We start from the raw sequence: 17,901 nt of genomic DNA, 5'->3' as shown, positions 1-17,901 counted from the left end.
AGTTTGATTTTATATCCCCCCTTTCTCTCCTGTAGGAGACTCCAAAGGGGCTTATAATCTCCTTGCCCTTGCTCCTCTCAAGCAAACAAAACACCCTGTGAGGTGGGTGGGGCTGAGGGAGCTCTGAAAAGCTGTGACTAGCCCAAGGTCACCCAGCTGGCATGTGTGGGAGTGCACAGGCTAATCTGAATTCCCCAGATAAGCCTCCACAGCTCAAGTAACAGAGCAGGGAATCCAAAAACCGGTTCCTCCAGGTGATTAGGAATGCACCTGCTCTTAATCCACCACTAAAAAATAGCCACACTTGAAAGTGATGCTGTTCTCAGGGTGGGAGATAATCCACCCCAAAACAGCATCACTTTCTTTAATGTTGTTTAACTAGGGACCCCAGATTCCTCCCTTTAAAGTGGACTTGGAAAAGGAGAATTTGGGCTCTCTAGTTTAAACACCATTGAAAGTCATGCTGTTTGGGGGTGGATTCCAGCATCACAGCGGGCTGCCCAGGAGGGGCAACAAACTCAGATTTTGGTAACCAAGCTCCATTTTCCCTCTATGCCTCTGCCCAGAGGGGCAGGGCAGGGCAGGGCAGGGCAGGGCAGGGCAGGGCAGGGCAGGGCAGGGCAGGGCAGGGCAGGGCAGGGCAGGGCAGGGCAGGGCAGGGCAGGGCAGGGGAGTCTGCCATCCCCGACCTCGGAGAGCTGCTTTTATAAACGCTAGGCCAGGGGCGGGGCTTGGGAAGGCGTGGCCATGCCCTAGGGGCGGGTGGGGGTGTGGCCCCACCCCCGAACCCCCCCATAAAAAATCTATACCTACGTTCCTGGACCTGTGTGAAGTCCCCCTTCCAAAGTTTGTATCGTCCCCTACATCCATTATATTTGCTTTGAGAGGAGTTCACCCTTGAAAGCTTTTCTGCTGACATTCATTTCCCAAAGGATCCCTTTCACTGCCTTTTAATTTCTTTCATTTGCATATATAAATTCACTTTAAACTGTATTTCAACACCTTTTTTGAAACTGCGGGAACGTTTGGGCTTCTGAGGCAGGTGCTGAACACTATCCCAAAGTGGTTTCCACAGGAGACAAAGCTAAATACAAAGTGGCCACCTCAGGAGGCAGAGCCAAACATAATACCTCCCTCCTCATTTTGCAAAGAATCCACATAAGGGGAATATAAAAAAAAGCAGAGAAATCCTAAGTGGCAGGAGGGAGAAAGAGAAGGAAGAAAAAGAGAAAAAAGAAAACCCTGAGAGAAAAATGTAGAAGGCGGGTAAGAAGGAAGGAAGAGGGATTAAAAAGAAATGAAGGAAAGCCCAAGGGGAGAATATTACCACACACTGACTAAACAAACCAGTCCTCCCAATCCTCCAGCAGTTGCATCTACTACCACTACCATGAGAACTCCTTTTATTTGAATGAAGGGAGCTGGTAACAAGACCCACCTAACAATGGTCCCACCCACTTTATGAAAAGATTGGCAAGCACCAAGAGAAGTACTGGTGGGGACCATTGTGCGCACAGGTGTCAGGTTGGGGAATCATGTTTCACAGCAATGAAGCAGTCAAAATAAAAAAATAAAGAACATTACCACCAGGACATTATTTGTGACGAGGCTTTCAAGATCACCTAGACTGGAAAGAAAGGAGGAAAGCAGTTTTTAGATTTGTATTTGCATTAAAAACCTTGACCATATATCAGAGAAGATACCAGAAGTTCTTGATAGAGAACTCATTGATGTTTTTTATCTTTTTAATAGTCAGCAATTTATATCAAAGTTATTCTGACCTTGTTCACTAAGAGATTTGGACCAGATATCAGAACTATCTGCAAAATTATAGTGGATGGTCCTGTTTAGCAGTGAACTGAAGACCTTCTAGCTGGAACGTGTTTGGTTTTTAGGAAAGTTTAATGATTTAAGATGTATTAAAGTATTATTTTTGAAAGTAACCTATTGTTATTCAGTCCACTACTAGGTTTTTCATCACCCTTTTGGTTACCTGTTGTCTTTCTTTTGGATTCAAGTTTTTTCTTCCCCTTTTGGTTTCATGCTTTCTGCAAACTATGTAAAACAGAACTGTTCAAGAGAGTATTTTTATAGAAGTGTATGCATGTGAAAGAAAGAAAGAAAGAAAGAAAGAAAGAAAGAAAGAAAGAAAGAAAGAAAGAAAGAAAGAAAGAAAGAAAGAAAGAAAGAAAGAAAGAAAGAAAGAAAGAAAGAGGGAGGGAGGGAGGGGGGGGGGGTGCTGTCAAGTCACAGACAACTTATAGCAACCCAAATAGGGTTTTCAAGGGAAGTGATTAACCAGAGGTGGTTTGTTATTGGCTTCCTCTACAAAGTCTTCCTTGGCAGTCTCTAACCCTGCTGAGCTTCCAGATGTGATGAGATCAAGCTATACTATACCATTCCACGTCCCTTACAAAAGGACAGGGATGCATTATATCAGAATGATTCAGAAAGATATTTCAATAGAGAAAACAGATATGTGGACTATAGTGCTAATATGCATTATTTGTTGTTATATTGTTTTTCTTTTTCTCAATGCATTATACTTCTACTTCAGTAATTTCTCTAGTAATACTAAAGTAATACCATTATGTACTACTATTTCATTTAACAACTCATGTTTAATCCTGATGCCCTGTTCCAGGTTTCTGCAATCCTAATCCTATTATACTGCTTATTAGATCTCTACTCATCCTTCTGATTGTACTGATTGACACTGTACAATCCACCTTGAGTCTCAGTGTGAAAATTACAGGGGGCATCCCAGTCGGTCTGCAGTTGAACAGTAAGATTTGAGTCCAGTGCCCCCTTAGAGACAAACAGGATTTTTGGAGTTTAAGCTTTTGAGATTCAAAACTCCCTCATATCTGACGAAGGGAGGTTAGACTTACAAAAGTTTATACCCTGAAAATCTTGTCAGTCTCTAAGGTGCCAATGGACTCGAATCTAACTGTTCAGTGAGTAAAAAAAGACCATAAACAACAGAAATATATAAATAAATAAATAAATAAATAAATAAATGTCCCTTATGTGCAAGCACTACAAGTAATTCCTTTGGTCAAACACACATGTCCTGATACAGACCTATATATTTGCCCTATTAGAGCAAATAGCAGACTCACATGGTCTTTTTGGGTTGAGAAAATTATGTGGGCAGAAGTCTTACCCTGTCTCCATGGGCCAAGTACTAATTGAGGCCCTGTGTGCTAGCCACTGAAAACAAAACAAAGAATGTGGAACCTCCATACGGAATCCTTGTTATCTTGCCTGCTTTGGCCCATATTTAATACAGGAATATAATAAACATAAACCTAGTGTAACCAGAAATGAAGAGGAAGCAGAAGGACATGAACTACAAGTACTAACAGAAGGGAATTCCACACTTAATCAAGTTCAAATTGGAAATGACTGATAGAATTGAGGCACACACAGTCAATTTAAAGTTCTTTTCATTTTAATGGAGGTGGTAACAAACGTGTTGATTCTCCCACCAATAAACAAAGGAATGTAGACAGTGTGTAGTCTAACTTGTGGTGCAATTCTGCCATCTATTGGATATATTCAGACATGTTAACTATCTGAATTAAATGTTGCTTTACTCTCTTCCACAGAAAAATGATAGTTTGGTCAGTTGAGGTGCAGCAGATGAGAAAGTTCCACAATAGAATACAGTCCTGAATGAATATGAGAATTAACATTCATTTTTACGTACTGCATTTGTCCAAACCATTATTTTGTGCATTACGAACATGGTATTTTGATACAACAGCATTTATGCCAAAATGTATTTTTACTTTCAAACGGAAGCAGGGCTAGGTAGGCACTAGGACCCAGACAGAGAATTCTATAGCAAAGAAGGTTTGGCATGCTTTGTTTTGTGGCAGAGGAATATACAGTCTACTATCATCTTTATGTGAAACAGAGTTTAGTTGATTTATTATAAAGTATTTGCCTAATAGCATCCTTAAATGGGGACCATTAAATGAAACCATAAGCATCATGACCCTGGGGTGCCACCATGGCTCAGGTCTAAGGCAAACACAGCCCCTGTGGCACCACCAGTGCCATTTTGCTCCTGGCACTAGAGGCTCTCCAGAGCAACATTCCACCAGGAATTTCCAGGTAAGTGAAAGTTTGCCGTGGGGGGGGGGGGTGCATGCAGATCACAGCTCCAATTGACATAACACCATCAATTCTCTTCCCCAGGCTCACTCAGAATCTACAGCAAAGAGGATCAGCAGGCCCCACTGTTGCTTTTGGTTTCTGCAGGTGGTTTTGACTATGGAGGCCACTGATACACTAGTTCTCAAGAGACCTGAAGACAACTCCGGCTGCAATCCTAGGTACACTTACTTAGGAGTAAACATCATTAAACACAAGATCATTGCACTGCCTGCCTATGCCATTATGAATCCAAGAACATCCTGCATCTTATTTTATCAAAGGCATTTCTTGGATAGCCTTATTTTTAAAAGAGATTCATTTAATGACATCAGGCAACAAAATGAGCTAGTGGGCAAGAGCTATAGGTGAACAGTCATTTAAAGAGAATTGGGAATTAAAATCTTTTTACGAATGGTTTGTTATGCAAAATTGAATTCATACCTAGACAAGAAAAGTTGAAACATTTGTTCATAATAACTAAAGAACTTCCAGTTTCCAAAATCCTTAAAGTGATAGCCAAGAGCAGATGTAAATAGCTTTACCTAGGTGCTTTCTACTGACTCCTGCTAGTTGATCTACAACATGTCAAAAACAAAGGCATCTGTAAATTGCATTCCTTTATTTTTCTGCTTTTCACAAGAAATCCATGCTTTCTCATTACTGTGACTTACTGTTCCTGCACTGCAAACTCCACATCCAGTTCTTCCTTTCTCTACAGAAAAGAAAAGAAGGTGCAATCAAAAGAATGAAATATATTAAATTTAAAGGGCAAAAAGGAACTCTAACAAGATACCTTGGACAACTATTAAAATGACACATTTAAAAAGACATAAACTTCTCTCTTCCTAATTGTGAGTACATTTTTCTAATGCAAGTAGTCATATCAGCGAAGTGACAGCATTTTCCTCCACTGAAATCCTAAAGCAAATGTGATTGGGCTGACATCAGCATGTCCCGAGGTAGGACTGCTGTCAAAGCCCTGGGCTTCTCCCACTGGTGCCCCACCTATCTATGTACCACTCTGCTGCAGACCTTTGTATCTTCCCTCGTCCACTTGCTTGTTTGTGAGCCCTCCATCGCCCACACTACCAACCACACATGCTACCCAGCACTACTGGGGAAAGGGTAATGTGTGTGTGATTTGAGGGCTGATGTGGGCAGAAAAAGGATGTATAGGTGAATGGTGAGAGAGACGCACATGAGTGGGTGAGAAAGAAGGTGTTGAAAGTAGTTGGTGGAAATATGGAGGGCTCCCAATCACTGTCTGATCAGTACTCCCCTAAACTTTTAACTGGCCCTGAGTTAGTTAGTTCATGCTCTACCTCTGAATTTAGAATGAAATTTGCCAGGATTCTCTCTCCAGAACAGACTTCAGCTACATCAAAGAGAATGGTAAAGAGAAGGTCATCACTGGAATGAAAACGTTCATCAAAAATCTTCAGTTCCAAGACATTCTGAAAATTAAGAACATTATTTAAAAACAAATTAAGTTACCACAGCAGATATCTAGCTTGATTTGACTTGAAAAGGGTGGTTTTTGTCAAAGTTTCACTTCCATGACCGTGATCCTAACACAGAGGGCTTTTCCCCACTTCAAAAGTGAAAGTGGAGGGGCCCCCTGCTCCGTGTTCGGCGTGCAGTTTCAAAAAGGTATACTTCCGACCAGGATCCGAAATGACGCTCGCTGAGGGGTGGGAGGAGCGGCAGAATTGGGGTGACTACGTTGTCACTGTGTTGTCACTGCTGGTGTAGTGGGGAGTGCTGCAGGACCCTGGGTATTTGCCGTGAGGAGCGCGCATCTAATGGTGGATGGGGAATCGACCAGAGTCTTGCCTGTCACAATCCATTTGAGAAATTCTCTGAAACGGAAAAACTATAGATGCTGTTCCTTTACCTTGACTTGACTCTGGATCACAAAATGGAAGGTTTCATTCCATACTGGTGCTGTAGAATTCAGAACAGTGTGAGTTCTCGCTTTCTCCTTTGAAGCTGTTGGCAGCCACAGCATTATATAGCAATCTGCTCCATTACCTACATCAGAGAGAAAAACTGAAGATCTTATCCAAGTAGCATTCTCAGGGACCATTCCCTTGGGCTATTCCATTAAATTTGGCATCTGATCAAGTTAGGAGATTGGACAGATTTGGGGATAATGTCTCCAAGGGTCAGTTTACCTTCTACCCCAAAAGTACTTGTCCTTCCTCCCTGTCACACACGTGTAGTCATACATGTACTCTCTGTCTCTCTGTCTCTCTGTCTCTCTGTCTCTCTGTCTCTCTGTCTCTCTCTCTCTCTCTCTCAATGGACTGACCTGCACTCACACTGAAAGAAATATTCACTGTGCATTCGTGTTCTCTGCAACACAGTCGTCTTCAAGTATATCCTACCTATTATAGCAGTAGTGTTACCAGATCAAACCATGGTAGATGAGAGAGCCCTGTTTTTAAGACAGCAGTGTCTCTTCTTATCCTGCCAATCCTTATAGTGGCCTAGCAGTGCACTGCCAAGATGGGGTGCCATTCTCTGCACTGGCTCAATGTCACCTATAAGGATAGAAAACCTGCCTCACTCTCTTCCTAAAGGGATTAAGGATGAGACAATACTCAATCTTGGGAAAGCCAGTTCCATCTCCAGCCCTGGTCTACCCGCTTCCATGAAACAAAGAGTATACTAGTATGTTCCCATCAAGGAGTTCCTGCCAATCATTCTCCTGAAAAAACTATTCCCATTTTTCCAATCTCTGACTAACCATTTCCCAAGACCACCTTCATTTACATTACATGTCTAGAAGCTGTATCAGTTTTCTCCTACCTCTATGCACTCCCTAGCTTAGAACATTATGCCAAGTGTCCAGTCAAACTCTACCACTTAACTTGCGTATCCAAACATTCCTCTGGAAGACAAAAATCCTCCTTTGTGCTGGAAAGATAAAGCTCTCTTAGCATGGCTAGAGGGCCCAATCTTCCCTATAAATTACCTGCCCATCCTGCAGTCAATGCCCAGTACTTCTGAGCCTATCTTTAGTTCAGTTGCACTACATGCCATCTTTATGCCCCACTTCCTTGGATCCCAGTGCAGGCACTGGACTCTGGTTTTCTGGACTTCCCTTTTCAAGAACAGATAATTATAACCTTTATTTCCCCCAAATCCCTTACTTTTCCAAATCTATCCTCTCAAGTCTATATACATCCTAAGACTGTGTGAACTCTCTGTGTGCTTTGATTTGTGTGCTTGTACATTTATTATTTTCACTTTCTTAATAAAATTGTTAAACTTTTACTCTGTTCTCCTGGGGTTTCTTGCGGAAACCCATCCTAATAAATGTTGGCAACAAAGATCTTGAGCTTACCCAACCCCTCGCTATTTTATGACTGCCCTTCACTAACTCTCTACTCAAAAAGGGTGCAGACCCCATCATTTCAGGTAACAGTAGGCTCTGGACCAGTGTTTCCCAACATTTTCGATCTCACGGTACCCTTGACCTCACTCTTCATATCTCACGGTACCCCTGCCATCCCCCCACTTTCCTCTCCCAGTGTCCCTGCCTGCCTGCCACCACCACCCCACCTTCCCTTCCCAGTGCCCCTGCTTGCTACCCCTACCCCCCCCCACCTTCTCCTCCTAGGGTGAAGGGAAGCACTGTGGGGTGGGAAGTGGCTGTTGACCTTGTGGCAGGTCCTGCCCCCTGGGCCAGCTCCATGTCCTTGCTGGCACCGGCGGAAGACACCGCAAAAGTGAGGGGGGCTGGTAGCATTGCCACAGTACCCCTGGGACATGCTCACAGCACCCCAGGGTACCACAGAACCCAGCTTGGGAATCACTGCTCTGGACTATACCACATGGCAGTTGCTTTTCCATAGTGATTGTCTACTTTCCCCACAGTAATGTGGTGTACTTTCATGTGCTAATTTCTATCTCACATGTATATCAGAAAGTTGCCATATAACTGAGGACTGGTCTAATACATCAAATTCTAACCAACTAGCTAGAAAGATAAAACAGAGTACATGCTAAAGGGTGGAAGGCTTCTCTATTGAGAAGCAAGGAAATCATTCATGTATGATCGTATACTAATAATCTATCATACATATCTTCCAAGGCAGAAAAGAAACCACTATTTCTTTAGTTAAAGTTGCAGTTCCCTGCAACTGCTTTTTAAAATATCATGAAAAATAAACATAACTGTTTAGTTTTTTAATCTTAATCCCAAAAGTTTTTATATGTATAAATAATTGCCTGGACTGTAAGTGCCCCCTGAACCTACAAGGCACACAAGATTTTACAATGCACTCAAAACCTGAATTTTGTACCATGTTTTGAAAGCATTTCAGACCTTTCATTTTCAGGTATCACTAGTTTCAGTTTAAGTGGGGGGGAAATATATATAAAATAAAATACTCACATCTGTCTGCTTTCCTTATATTTTTAGCTTGCAAGATTTTCACAGATAGCAGCCAAGTGGGAAAGGCCTGAACCTGCAAAGTAAAAACATGACATGGCATGATGCATTGGGCGTTACAAGCTGTAAAGTTGACATGACCCCAGCACAGAGGAACGGAACAGGTCATCTCAGAATCATAAAATGATAAGCCTGGGATACCTTTGAGAACCGTTCCAAATCCAAATACTGAAGCAAGTTCCTTCATGATTAATGTTACAAATAAATCACACCATGGCCGTTTCTGCATGGCAGCAAAAGCAGCTGTCTACCGGCATAATTAATGCCAGTGGAGGCATGAGACCATACAATCGGTCTCATGCAGGTGGTGCACGAAGCTGCTGCACAATGCAGATGCAGCTCCGCATGGAGCTGCCTCCGGTCTGCATATATTGTTTACCTTGCCTTCCCTTTGAGGCTCTGGGGGAGGAGGTGACACCCATGCTGCCCTCTGACCCACAGGGGTCGGAGGGCAGTGTGGGCATGTCTCTTCTCCTTCTGGAGCCTCAGAGAGAAAACAAGGGAAACAACACACGCAAACAGGCAGTGCCTGAAAGCAGCGCTCTCATACTGATGCCTTTCGCACTGCGCCGCTGGGAAGATACCACTTTTCAAAAAACACACTTATGGAGCGTGTTTTGAAAACAGCGTTTTCACGCCATTTGTGGGGGGTGAGCACGGCACTGTTCTTTTTACCATCCCTAGGACACTGTTTTTGGGGCGTGCAGAAGGGGCCCATATCATTCCAATATAATGCTGATAAACAGAGAGGAAAAACCAAAATCCTTAAAAGTGGAAAGTCAGTACTTATAGACTGATCCAGAGGGTTCCAGGGGCTGGGGACAGACGGCACCACCAACCACCTCCAGAGAGCTTCCAGACAGCACAGAGTGGCAGCAAACTTGGGAAAATCCCTAGCAACTTGAAAACCCTCCATAGGGCAAACAGATTTACACTGCCCAGCCAAGGCCTGCATCAAGGGCATTCCAGACTCAAAGGCCCAGTAGAAGTTGACTAAAGTTGACTCCACCCAGTGGTGTAGTGCCAACGGGGCCGGGTGGGGCATAACGCCCCCGGCGGAGCAGCAAAGAGGCGGGGAAGGCCGTGGAGGGGGTGGGGCATTACAGGGGCAGGGCGGGGACAGATGGCACCGCAGCAGGGGCGCAGGCAGAGGTGGGATTCAGCCGGTTCGAGCCGGTTCGGTAGAACCGGTTGTTAAAATTTTCTCAGTTCGCAGAACCTGTTGTTAATGATTAACTCCATAAGGGACAAGGGGGCAATCTCTGTCTCTGGGTGCAACAAAACTCATCAAGTGGGGGTTGCAAAATCACCCCCAGGGGCCCCCTGCCCTCCATGGGCAATCCCAATCCCACCCCCACCCTGTGGTGCCCACCCCCACCCCTCACACACTTACTTTCGTTTCAGAACGAGATAGGAATTTGCAGACGATCCCTAACTTAAGTCTCTTTTCTGCAGCCTGCTGCCTGGCTGTCACTCTTCAGCCTCCCTCCCTCCCCTGCCCACAGCTAAGCTGAGCAAAGCAGAGGGGAGAAACAGCTGGCTGCCAGGGGAGAGGAGTCCAGGTACGCAGGGTTAGAGGAGAAGCAGGCAGAGAGGCAGGCTGGAAACTGCTGAAGGGTAAGCAGAGCAGCGCCACAGGACCTACCCCAGAGGAGGAGGTAGAGGAGGATGGGCACGGTGGCCTCTGAGTCCAAGCAGCACCTAGAAGGAAGCACCCCACCCACCCACATCGCGGCTTGGGCTCTGCTTGCTGCTCATGCGCAGCCAGGCAGGGCAGGCTTGGATCCCATAGGGCACACGCAGCGAGCTGGTGTGTGTGTGTGGGGGGGGGCGGGGTTAGGGTTAGGTTTTTTAAAAATATAGTCTTAAGTAAGCCTTTCCCTCTCCTCAGCCTTTTCCCCCACTCATCCTTAGTTCCAAAGATGCTGCAGTCACAGAAGTCCTTTTCTGGCTTTCTATGCATTGCAACCTCCAGTTTACTTTCAGTTTGTGAATTTGTCCTCTCCAGATTTTCAAAGGTAGGGCAAAACCTGGAGCAGATCACAGATCTGGCACATCAGGTCTTCCATTTGGGAACAACAATGCAGGGAAATCCGTGTTCCAGGATTGCAAACAACCTGTTTGGGGAAGTGGGCGCAGAAGGCAGGAGTGGGGATCATTTTTCCTTTCTCCCAGATTTTTGCAAAGCAACACTCTGTCTATTACCTTACGTTTTAATAAAAGCCATCACTTGGAAGTTCTGGAAGGAGATCTCAGTGCACACACCCCCTTTCCTTTTAATGTTAATAAATTAAAGGGAGGTAACCAGAGTTCTAAAACGATCTCAGAAGTCTCATTCTAAAAGTGTATTAAAGACTGGAGTTGCTAATCTGCAGATGGGTGGAATTACTACTGTATTATGCTAAAGCAAGACATTTTTTTATTTTAAAAGTTTGGGGGAGGACACCATTTTATTTCTACTGGGGGGGAAGGGAAGTTTCTGCATAGCATGCCCAGATGCTGATTCAAAACAAAGGATACAAATATAATACATAGAGGTATTATTTATTACTACTGTTTATATTCTAATATTTTAGCCCTATGTGGAAGTTTAATTTTTGTTGGCCATGCTTCTTGTCCTTTAAATGAGTTGTTAAAAATATAATTAAACTTCATATCTTAAATAAACTTAAATATAATTAAACTTCATATCTAATCATTAATTATGAATATGAGGAAGTTATGGGATTAGCAAAGGGCAGCCTTTCCTGTTCATGAATTATAAATAGATTGGTTGTGGTTTTTCCGGGCAGTTTGGCCGTGGTCTGGTAGATCTTGTTCTAATACATTTCTCCAGCAGCTGGCATCTTCAGAGGTGTATCACAACACACTTCTCTATGGGATACACTTTGAAGATGCCAGCTGCAGATGCACGCAAAACGTTAGGAACAGGATCTACTAGACCACGGTCACACAGTTCAGAAAACCCACAGCAACCAGTTGAATCTGGCCATGAAAGCCTTCGACAATTTAGCTGAAGTTGTTTGCAAATGAATGCCAGTGAACTTTAGCTTTGCTATTTGTGCACAATGGAAAGAAATATAAACAACTAGCATGACCATAACAGTCTATTTTCCCTAAGGCTGGTACAAGAGTCCCATCTTAAATAGAAGAGCAGAGAACTATGTGTTGTAGAGAGATTTATTTTTCTCCTGTTACCATCCTGTTACCGTTGCTGTGAGGTACAGTTTGGGAAATGTTTTGCTGGGGGTGGGGTTGTAACAGACCTGTACCCAGCTGTTCCTGCACACTTGAATATTATAGCACAGAGCAGCCAAATGCAGGCTGCATTACCTTTGTATTAAAAACAGGGTCCACCTTTGACCCAGTTGAGAAGGAATTATTCTGTTACAGTGATAAGCCAAAATGTATTAAGTTTAGACTTTTAATGAATTTAAGATGGATGTTTTTAGTTCATCTGTGTTTTAAATAGTATTTAATGTGGTGATTTTATTGTTTATTATACACTGGAAACTTCCCTGAGCCTGGGAGGCGAAGACCGTCTTACCCCATATGTCCCAAATAGGTCCCTGCGTTCAGCAGAGGCCAATTTACTGGTGATCCCTAGCCCCTCGCTGATACAGCTGGCCTCCACCCGGGCCAGAGCCTTTACAGCTCTGGCCCCTGCCTGGTGGAACGCTCTTCCATCAGCTGTCCGGGCCTTGCGGGATCTTGCTGAGTTCCACAGGGCCTGCAAGACTGAGCTGTTCCACCGGGCCTTTGGGGAGACCAGCTGTTGATAAGGGGCCCTCCTTTTCCTCTCCCTCCTTTATGACATCGGAGATCCTGCCACCCCTTCCGTTTTGGGGTTTATGGGAATTGATAGCAGGCGCCATCTTTAGTTAATAAATGCTGCATTTTAAATGGGGTAGGGTTTATTTTTATTAGAGCTGTTTTAATCTATATTTATTGTATTTAACTTGATGTTGTGCTCTATCTATGTTGTACACCGCCCTGAGCCCTTCGGGGCAGGGCGGTTTATAAACCCAAATAATAAAATAAATAAATAAAATAAATAAATGCATTAAATAAAGTAGACTGGAATTGCGTAGGCATTACTACCAGGAAAGCCAGTATGATGAAGTGGTTAGGATCTGGGAGACCCAAGTCTGAATTCCCACTCTGATATGGAAACTGGGCCAGGCACTGTCAGAAGGGGATAATGTCGTAAGCTACTTTGGGTATCCCAGATCCTAACCAAAAGCTTGCACTGCATATCACCTCTATAAGCTCTTTGAAAAATTTAGTGTTTTGGCTATCTTCGCATTCATGTTTCTGCTTGTTCCTTGATTGTATGCCAAGCAAGATTGTCTTGATAGTCTTTGCAACGGACCACAAAGAATCATGTTTTTACGCAATGTGTGTGATGAGGTATGCCTTGAAGAGTGTCAGTTGATGGGCAGAGTTAAGGTAGAACTAGGAAAAGCAGTTAGAGCCTGGGACTGGGAAAGTTAAGACTAAGAGCATTGTCAGTATTAAAATTCAGTGTGTGCAACTACTGTGAAAAACATGACTTGAGATTTGTCCCTGTCCTCCCTCCCTCCCTTGCTCTGTGCTGTGTTTCCAATGTTGGGGAGGCAATTGGGGTGTTGGATATAATTCCATAAAACGTTTTCACTGCAGTAATAAAACTTTTTGCAAGCCTTTTGAAAATCTTGTCAACATATTGTATTTCTGCTGTGTGGCACGGACCCATTGCGGTGTGTTCAGATTTGTGAGTTGGGGCATGTTCTATAATGTGATTGTGACTTTGATATGACCTGGGGCAAAAAAAAAATCATTGTTTTGTCATGGTGGGAGAGGGCAGCCACCCATGGGGGTGGGGACGCAAAACTCAGATTTTGTCCCCGGGCTCCATTTTCCCTAGATACATCTCTGTTAAAAGAAAATATGACCTTCCACTTTCAGTTTTGTAGAGGCTAAGTTCTGCCTCATGAGGGAGGGCACTGGGCTTGAAAACTGGTGAAAGTACCAACAACAGTACTGGAGGGGAGGTACAGAAAAATCCAGAGGCGGAGTGAGGGGGAACTGCACCTGGGGCGCGCAGACCCTGCGCCCCTGCCGCAGCGCTGCCCACCCTGCTCTGGAATGCCCCGCCCCCAGAACGCCCAGGCCACGCCCCCACCGTGTCACTCCCCTCCTGGTCCCGTTGGCCCCACCACCATCGGAACCTGTTGTTAAAATTTTTGAATCCCACCACTGGGCGCAGGGCATGCGTGAACCCCAGTTGCACTTCCCCCTTGCTCTGACTCCACCTCTGGGAATGCCCCTAATCTGACCCCAGCCATGCCGGTATCTAGCTTTAGGCTGGTGCAGCTCTGCAGGGCACAGGCTCTTCTGGGTTGGATGCTGTGGAGCTCCATGGCAGCTGCCTGCCTCCCCGTTTGCCCTCCCAGCTGGCATAAGTACCATCTGCACTGGCAGGATAGGCAAACTCACTGGCGCAGCTCTACGCCAGCTCCAAGAGCCTATTCACACAGAGAAAGAGATTGGATTGCCTGCTAAATTATTATCAGAGTGAGAAAAAAGAAAAAAGAGGTAAATCCTCTGGATTAGGATCAGAGAAGTGAAAATAGAATTTAGTTAGATGTTTCTAAGCTCACAGTTTGAACCTTAGGTACCAGTACTATTGCACCTTGTCTGTCCTTCCATTCCATTCGCTGGAGCTTGTTAGCATGAAATACACCTCCATGGCAGAATAGAGTCAGGTATAGTAGTACAGCATACACTCCATCTTGGAGTCCATGCTAAAGCAAAAGTGTGCCTAAGTTAGATTATATTGCATGTAGATCGTTATTTCACATAGACAAAAGAGTTGCAAACCCATTACCAGTGCCTTGACTTGTCACCCCCAGAAACAACATGATAACCAGCGCAAGTGGACTATTAAAACCCAATATTCAAAAGAAATATGATCCCATCAGTCCAATTCCTTCTCCTAAACCACAAGAGAGAGATAACTCAAAATGAGCCCTGGTGGTATAACTCCTACCTCTCCTCTCAAAACCATGTAATCAAAAATCTGATGAAAATATGTTTTTAAAAGGGTACCCACAACTCCATTGAACCAGACCAGTTTCCTCAAAATCCTCCATTGAACCAGAGCAGTTTCCTCAAAATTCTCCACCACCATTGATAAACCTGAACTAAAGACATTATTTGTGTGCTGAGATCCCCATGTAAACATCAAAGGTTCACTCCCATGCACAAACTAGGACATATAGTTCAGTGGTGGGATCCAAAAATTTTAATAACAGGTTCCGATGGTGGTGGGATTCAAACAGTGGCTCCGCCGCACACATGCACCTCCAGTCCCTATTGGGCAGGGAGGTTGCTTTAGTAACCCCTTCTCGGCACTCAGAAAAAATTAGTAACCACTTCTAGAGAAGTGGTGAGAACTGGTTGGATCCCACCTCTGATATAGTTTCTGTTAATGTTCACACTGCCAGAAAGTGAGATAAAGCCATTTGTCAGCAGACTTATAAGACAAGGCAGTAAATAGATCCAATATCACTGAAACTTCGGCCCTTATGAAATTCAAAATATAACCTCTAGTTAATAAGTAAATTTGCGAACAGGGATTTAAAGCATCAAAATACTACAAGCAAAATTTCCTTCTGCTTTGGGAACTTCATAATATATCTATCAAATACTTTTCGCTTTGAGTATTCAAGCCTTCATGGAGCATTAGGATTGCCTAATCCCACTGGTGGGAGTCTCCCACTTGGAGTCCCTTCCTCCCTGCACCATCTTATTAGGGGCAAAATAAATTGTAGGCCTTGACACCGTTGACACATTGATCTCACTTCCAGAAATTACGTTATCATATTTCTGACAATGTGGGAGCCACTCTAGTATTTGAGCAAAACTCTATGACAACAACTGCTAGAGTGTCCTATGTCATTGGTGGAAGTGAGATCAACAAGCCAGAAATTATGTCAACATGCTTAGGGCATCAAGGCCTGGGCCTCAAAAGGCATCTAGAAAGACCTCCCACCCCCACCCCCTCCCCCGCCACCTGCCAGGGGGAAGCCCTAAACAGCATTATTCAGGTCTATAGCGCCAGGGTGAGGAAATAAGGGTGACTAGGGTTGTCAATTTTGGTTGTCAGTTATCCAAGAAGACCTGGAGTTGGTCTACTACTGCTCTCGCAATCACTTTGCCCAGAAAGGGCGGGCTAGAGACCGGGCAATAATTTGCCATATCACTTTTCTGGAGAGATGGTTTTTTAAGTAGTGAATTAACTGACCATGTGAAGGTCCCCAAGGCTTGATCTATAAGAGACACTAAGGTTCTGTTGATGTGATTTTTGGAAATTGCAATAGCTTATATGCAAATTTATGATAATTCACTCCTTTTTATTTATTTCTGCAATTTATTCCCCACCCTATACCATAGTCTCAGGGCGGCTAACATATGGGGATGAAACCTGGTTGAAACATACAAAATTAAAATCAGAATAAAAACATCATTAAAACAATGCAATAAAGTCCGTTAAAACCCCATTAAAAATCCCTACCTCACACGCACGCACGCACACCCGTGGTTGGCATCACTCAGAGGGTCCCAGCTCATTGATGACATATCTAGAAAAATATCTAGTCTTGCTTTTGACTGTACTGTAATTTCTTCACATACTAATACAATAGTTCAGCCCCTCCAGTTCTGATTCTGCAATGCCTGCTTGACATTCCTACAGCTTCCGTTACTATATACACAGCACTTCCATTGCTGATGAGGTTAACTACTTTCACATCAAACACAATTCATTGTTATTTATTCACACCTTAAATTTTACCTTCTGGTAGCTGGTAGTCACCTTCTCAGACATCTTGGTATGTTAACTTCATGCAATCAGATGGGCAAAAACTGCAAGTTATTCTTGAATGAGCTGGTGGCTACTTACTGGGGTTGAGGAGAATTAGACCTCATTCTGGTGCTTTTAAAGTGACAGAATTTGGAATCATCTGTAATATAAAGAGAAACTCAACCCCACCCTCCCAATGTCTTTTTTTAAATTAAAACACTGTCCGGTATGTAGCAATATGGAAAAGACTTGTTCTGTGGTAGTATACATTAAAAATACAAGTACTTAGATTATTATTATTTTAACATGTTTGCATTATATTGTATGGTGTGGCCAACTAAACTATGCATGCCACTAGCGAACAAAATTCCAGAGTGTACTGACTCATGGGTGACATCAACACTTTTCCAGATCATTAACCAATGCATGATAAAACTGTTTTTTAAAATAAAATTAATAAAATCATAAAATTAATATAATAGTAAAATCTTGTCAAAGTTTGGAAACTCAGAGGGTCAGCCATGGTTAGTACTGGGATAGGAAACTGTCAGAGAAGGTCAGGGTTTCTCTGCAGTGGAAGCCTTAGGCAAAACATCTCTGCTTATCTCTTGCCTTAAAAAAACTATGATCCCAGGATTGCAGTGAATTAGTTGCAACTTGACGGAACTCAATTATTTTTATTAATAGTATTGTTATTATTGATAGCCAGCCTCCAAGTTACCCACAGAAATTGAACTGAAAATAGTATTACTGTCAGGAAGTTTGGTCTGGGCCAGCTTGGAAGAAGAGCTGGGAAGAGCATTTCAAAGAGGGGAACACATAGATGGGCACTTTCTTGCTGGAGCAGTATATGCCATGAACTACACACTGAAATAATCCCATTGTGGTCATTAGTGTGTGTCTTCATGTCTATCAAGGCTCTCCATCCTCTATCTGAACAGCTTTGCTGCCTAAGTGAGAAAAATATTGTTGGAGAGCAGTGTGGCAGAGGAATATAGTGGGTCGGATTCAGAGAATTTTCACTTTGAAGATGTCCATTCTCTCTAGGAAATTCAGTTAGGAAATGGTTGCAAATGGAAGCTGCCTTCAGTATAGTTCTGACAACTGACAGTAATCCCTTTCCCTTTCCCACAACTGTTGGCATGATATAAATTCCTGGCTCCAGCTGGCAAGCAGATTTTGTTCATTTCATGCAGCAAATTCAAGAGGTTGCTTTGTAATAAACTGGTTGCACATGCTTATAAAATCAAGTTTGTTATCCTTTTTGTAAATTTGGTTTAATGAGGTTTGGACAGCTCTGAAAACAACTTCAACAGGGGCCTGCATAGTTAGGAATATAACATACTGTTGGCTCTGCTCAAGCCTAGGGTAAGGAGCAGTGGTGGGATTCAGCAGGTTCGCACCACTTCAGCAGAACCAGTTGTTAAAATGG

General features: G+C 43.5%; 1 protein-coding gene across 1 annotated transcript in view; it reads right to left on the bottom strand.

Moving 5' to 3' along the window:
• LOC125426342 (cytosolic phospholipase A2 delta-like) overlaps positions 1-16,493 on the bottom strand; it is a 43,336-nt gene extending 26,843 nt beyond the window's left edge. Inside the window, exons 1-6 of the mRNA XM_048484600.1 lie at positions 16,461-16,493; positions 8,567-8,639; positions 6,059-6,195; positions 5,487-5,618; positions 4,836-4,876; positions 1,585-1,627 (exon numbers count right to left, since the gene is read on the bottom strand). Coding sequence (XP_048340557.1) covers positions 1,585-1,627; positions 4,836-4,876; positions 5,487-5,618; positions 6,059-6,195; positions 8,567-8,639; positions 16,461-16,493 — 459 coding nt within the window. The remainder of the gene's footprint in view (positions 1-1,584; positions 1,628-4,835; positions 4,877-5,486; positions 5,619-6,058; positions 6,196-8,566; positions 8,640-16,460) is intronic.
• Between the last annotated feature and the right edge of the window lie 1,408 nt (positions 16,494-17,901).

Source organism: Sphaerodactylus townsendi, linkage group LG02 (genome assembly GCF_021028975.2).
Source record: "Sphaerodactylus townsendi isolate TG3544 linkage group LG02, MPM_Stown_v2.3, whole genome shotgun sequence".
In the NCBI taxonomy this organism is placed as follows: Eukaryota; Metazoa; Chordata; class Lepidosauria; order Squamata; family Sphaerodactylidae; genus Sphaerodactylus; species Sphaerodactylus townsendi.
Note: the sequence above shows the minus strand (reverse complement) of the source record. Positions and strands in the feature narration are given on the sequence as shown.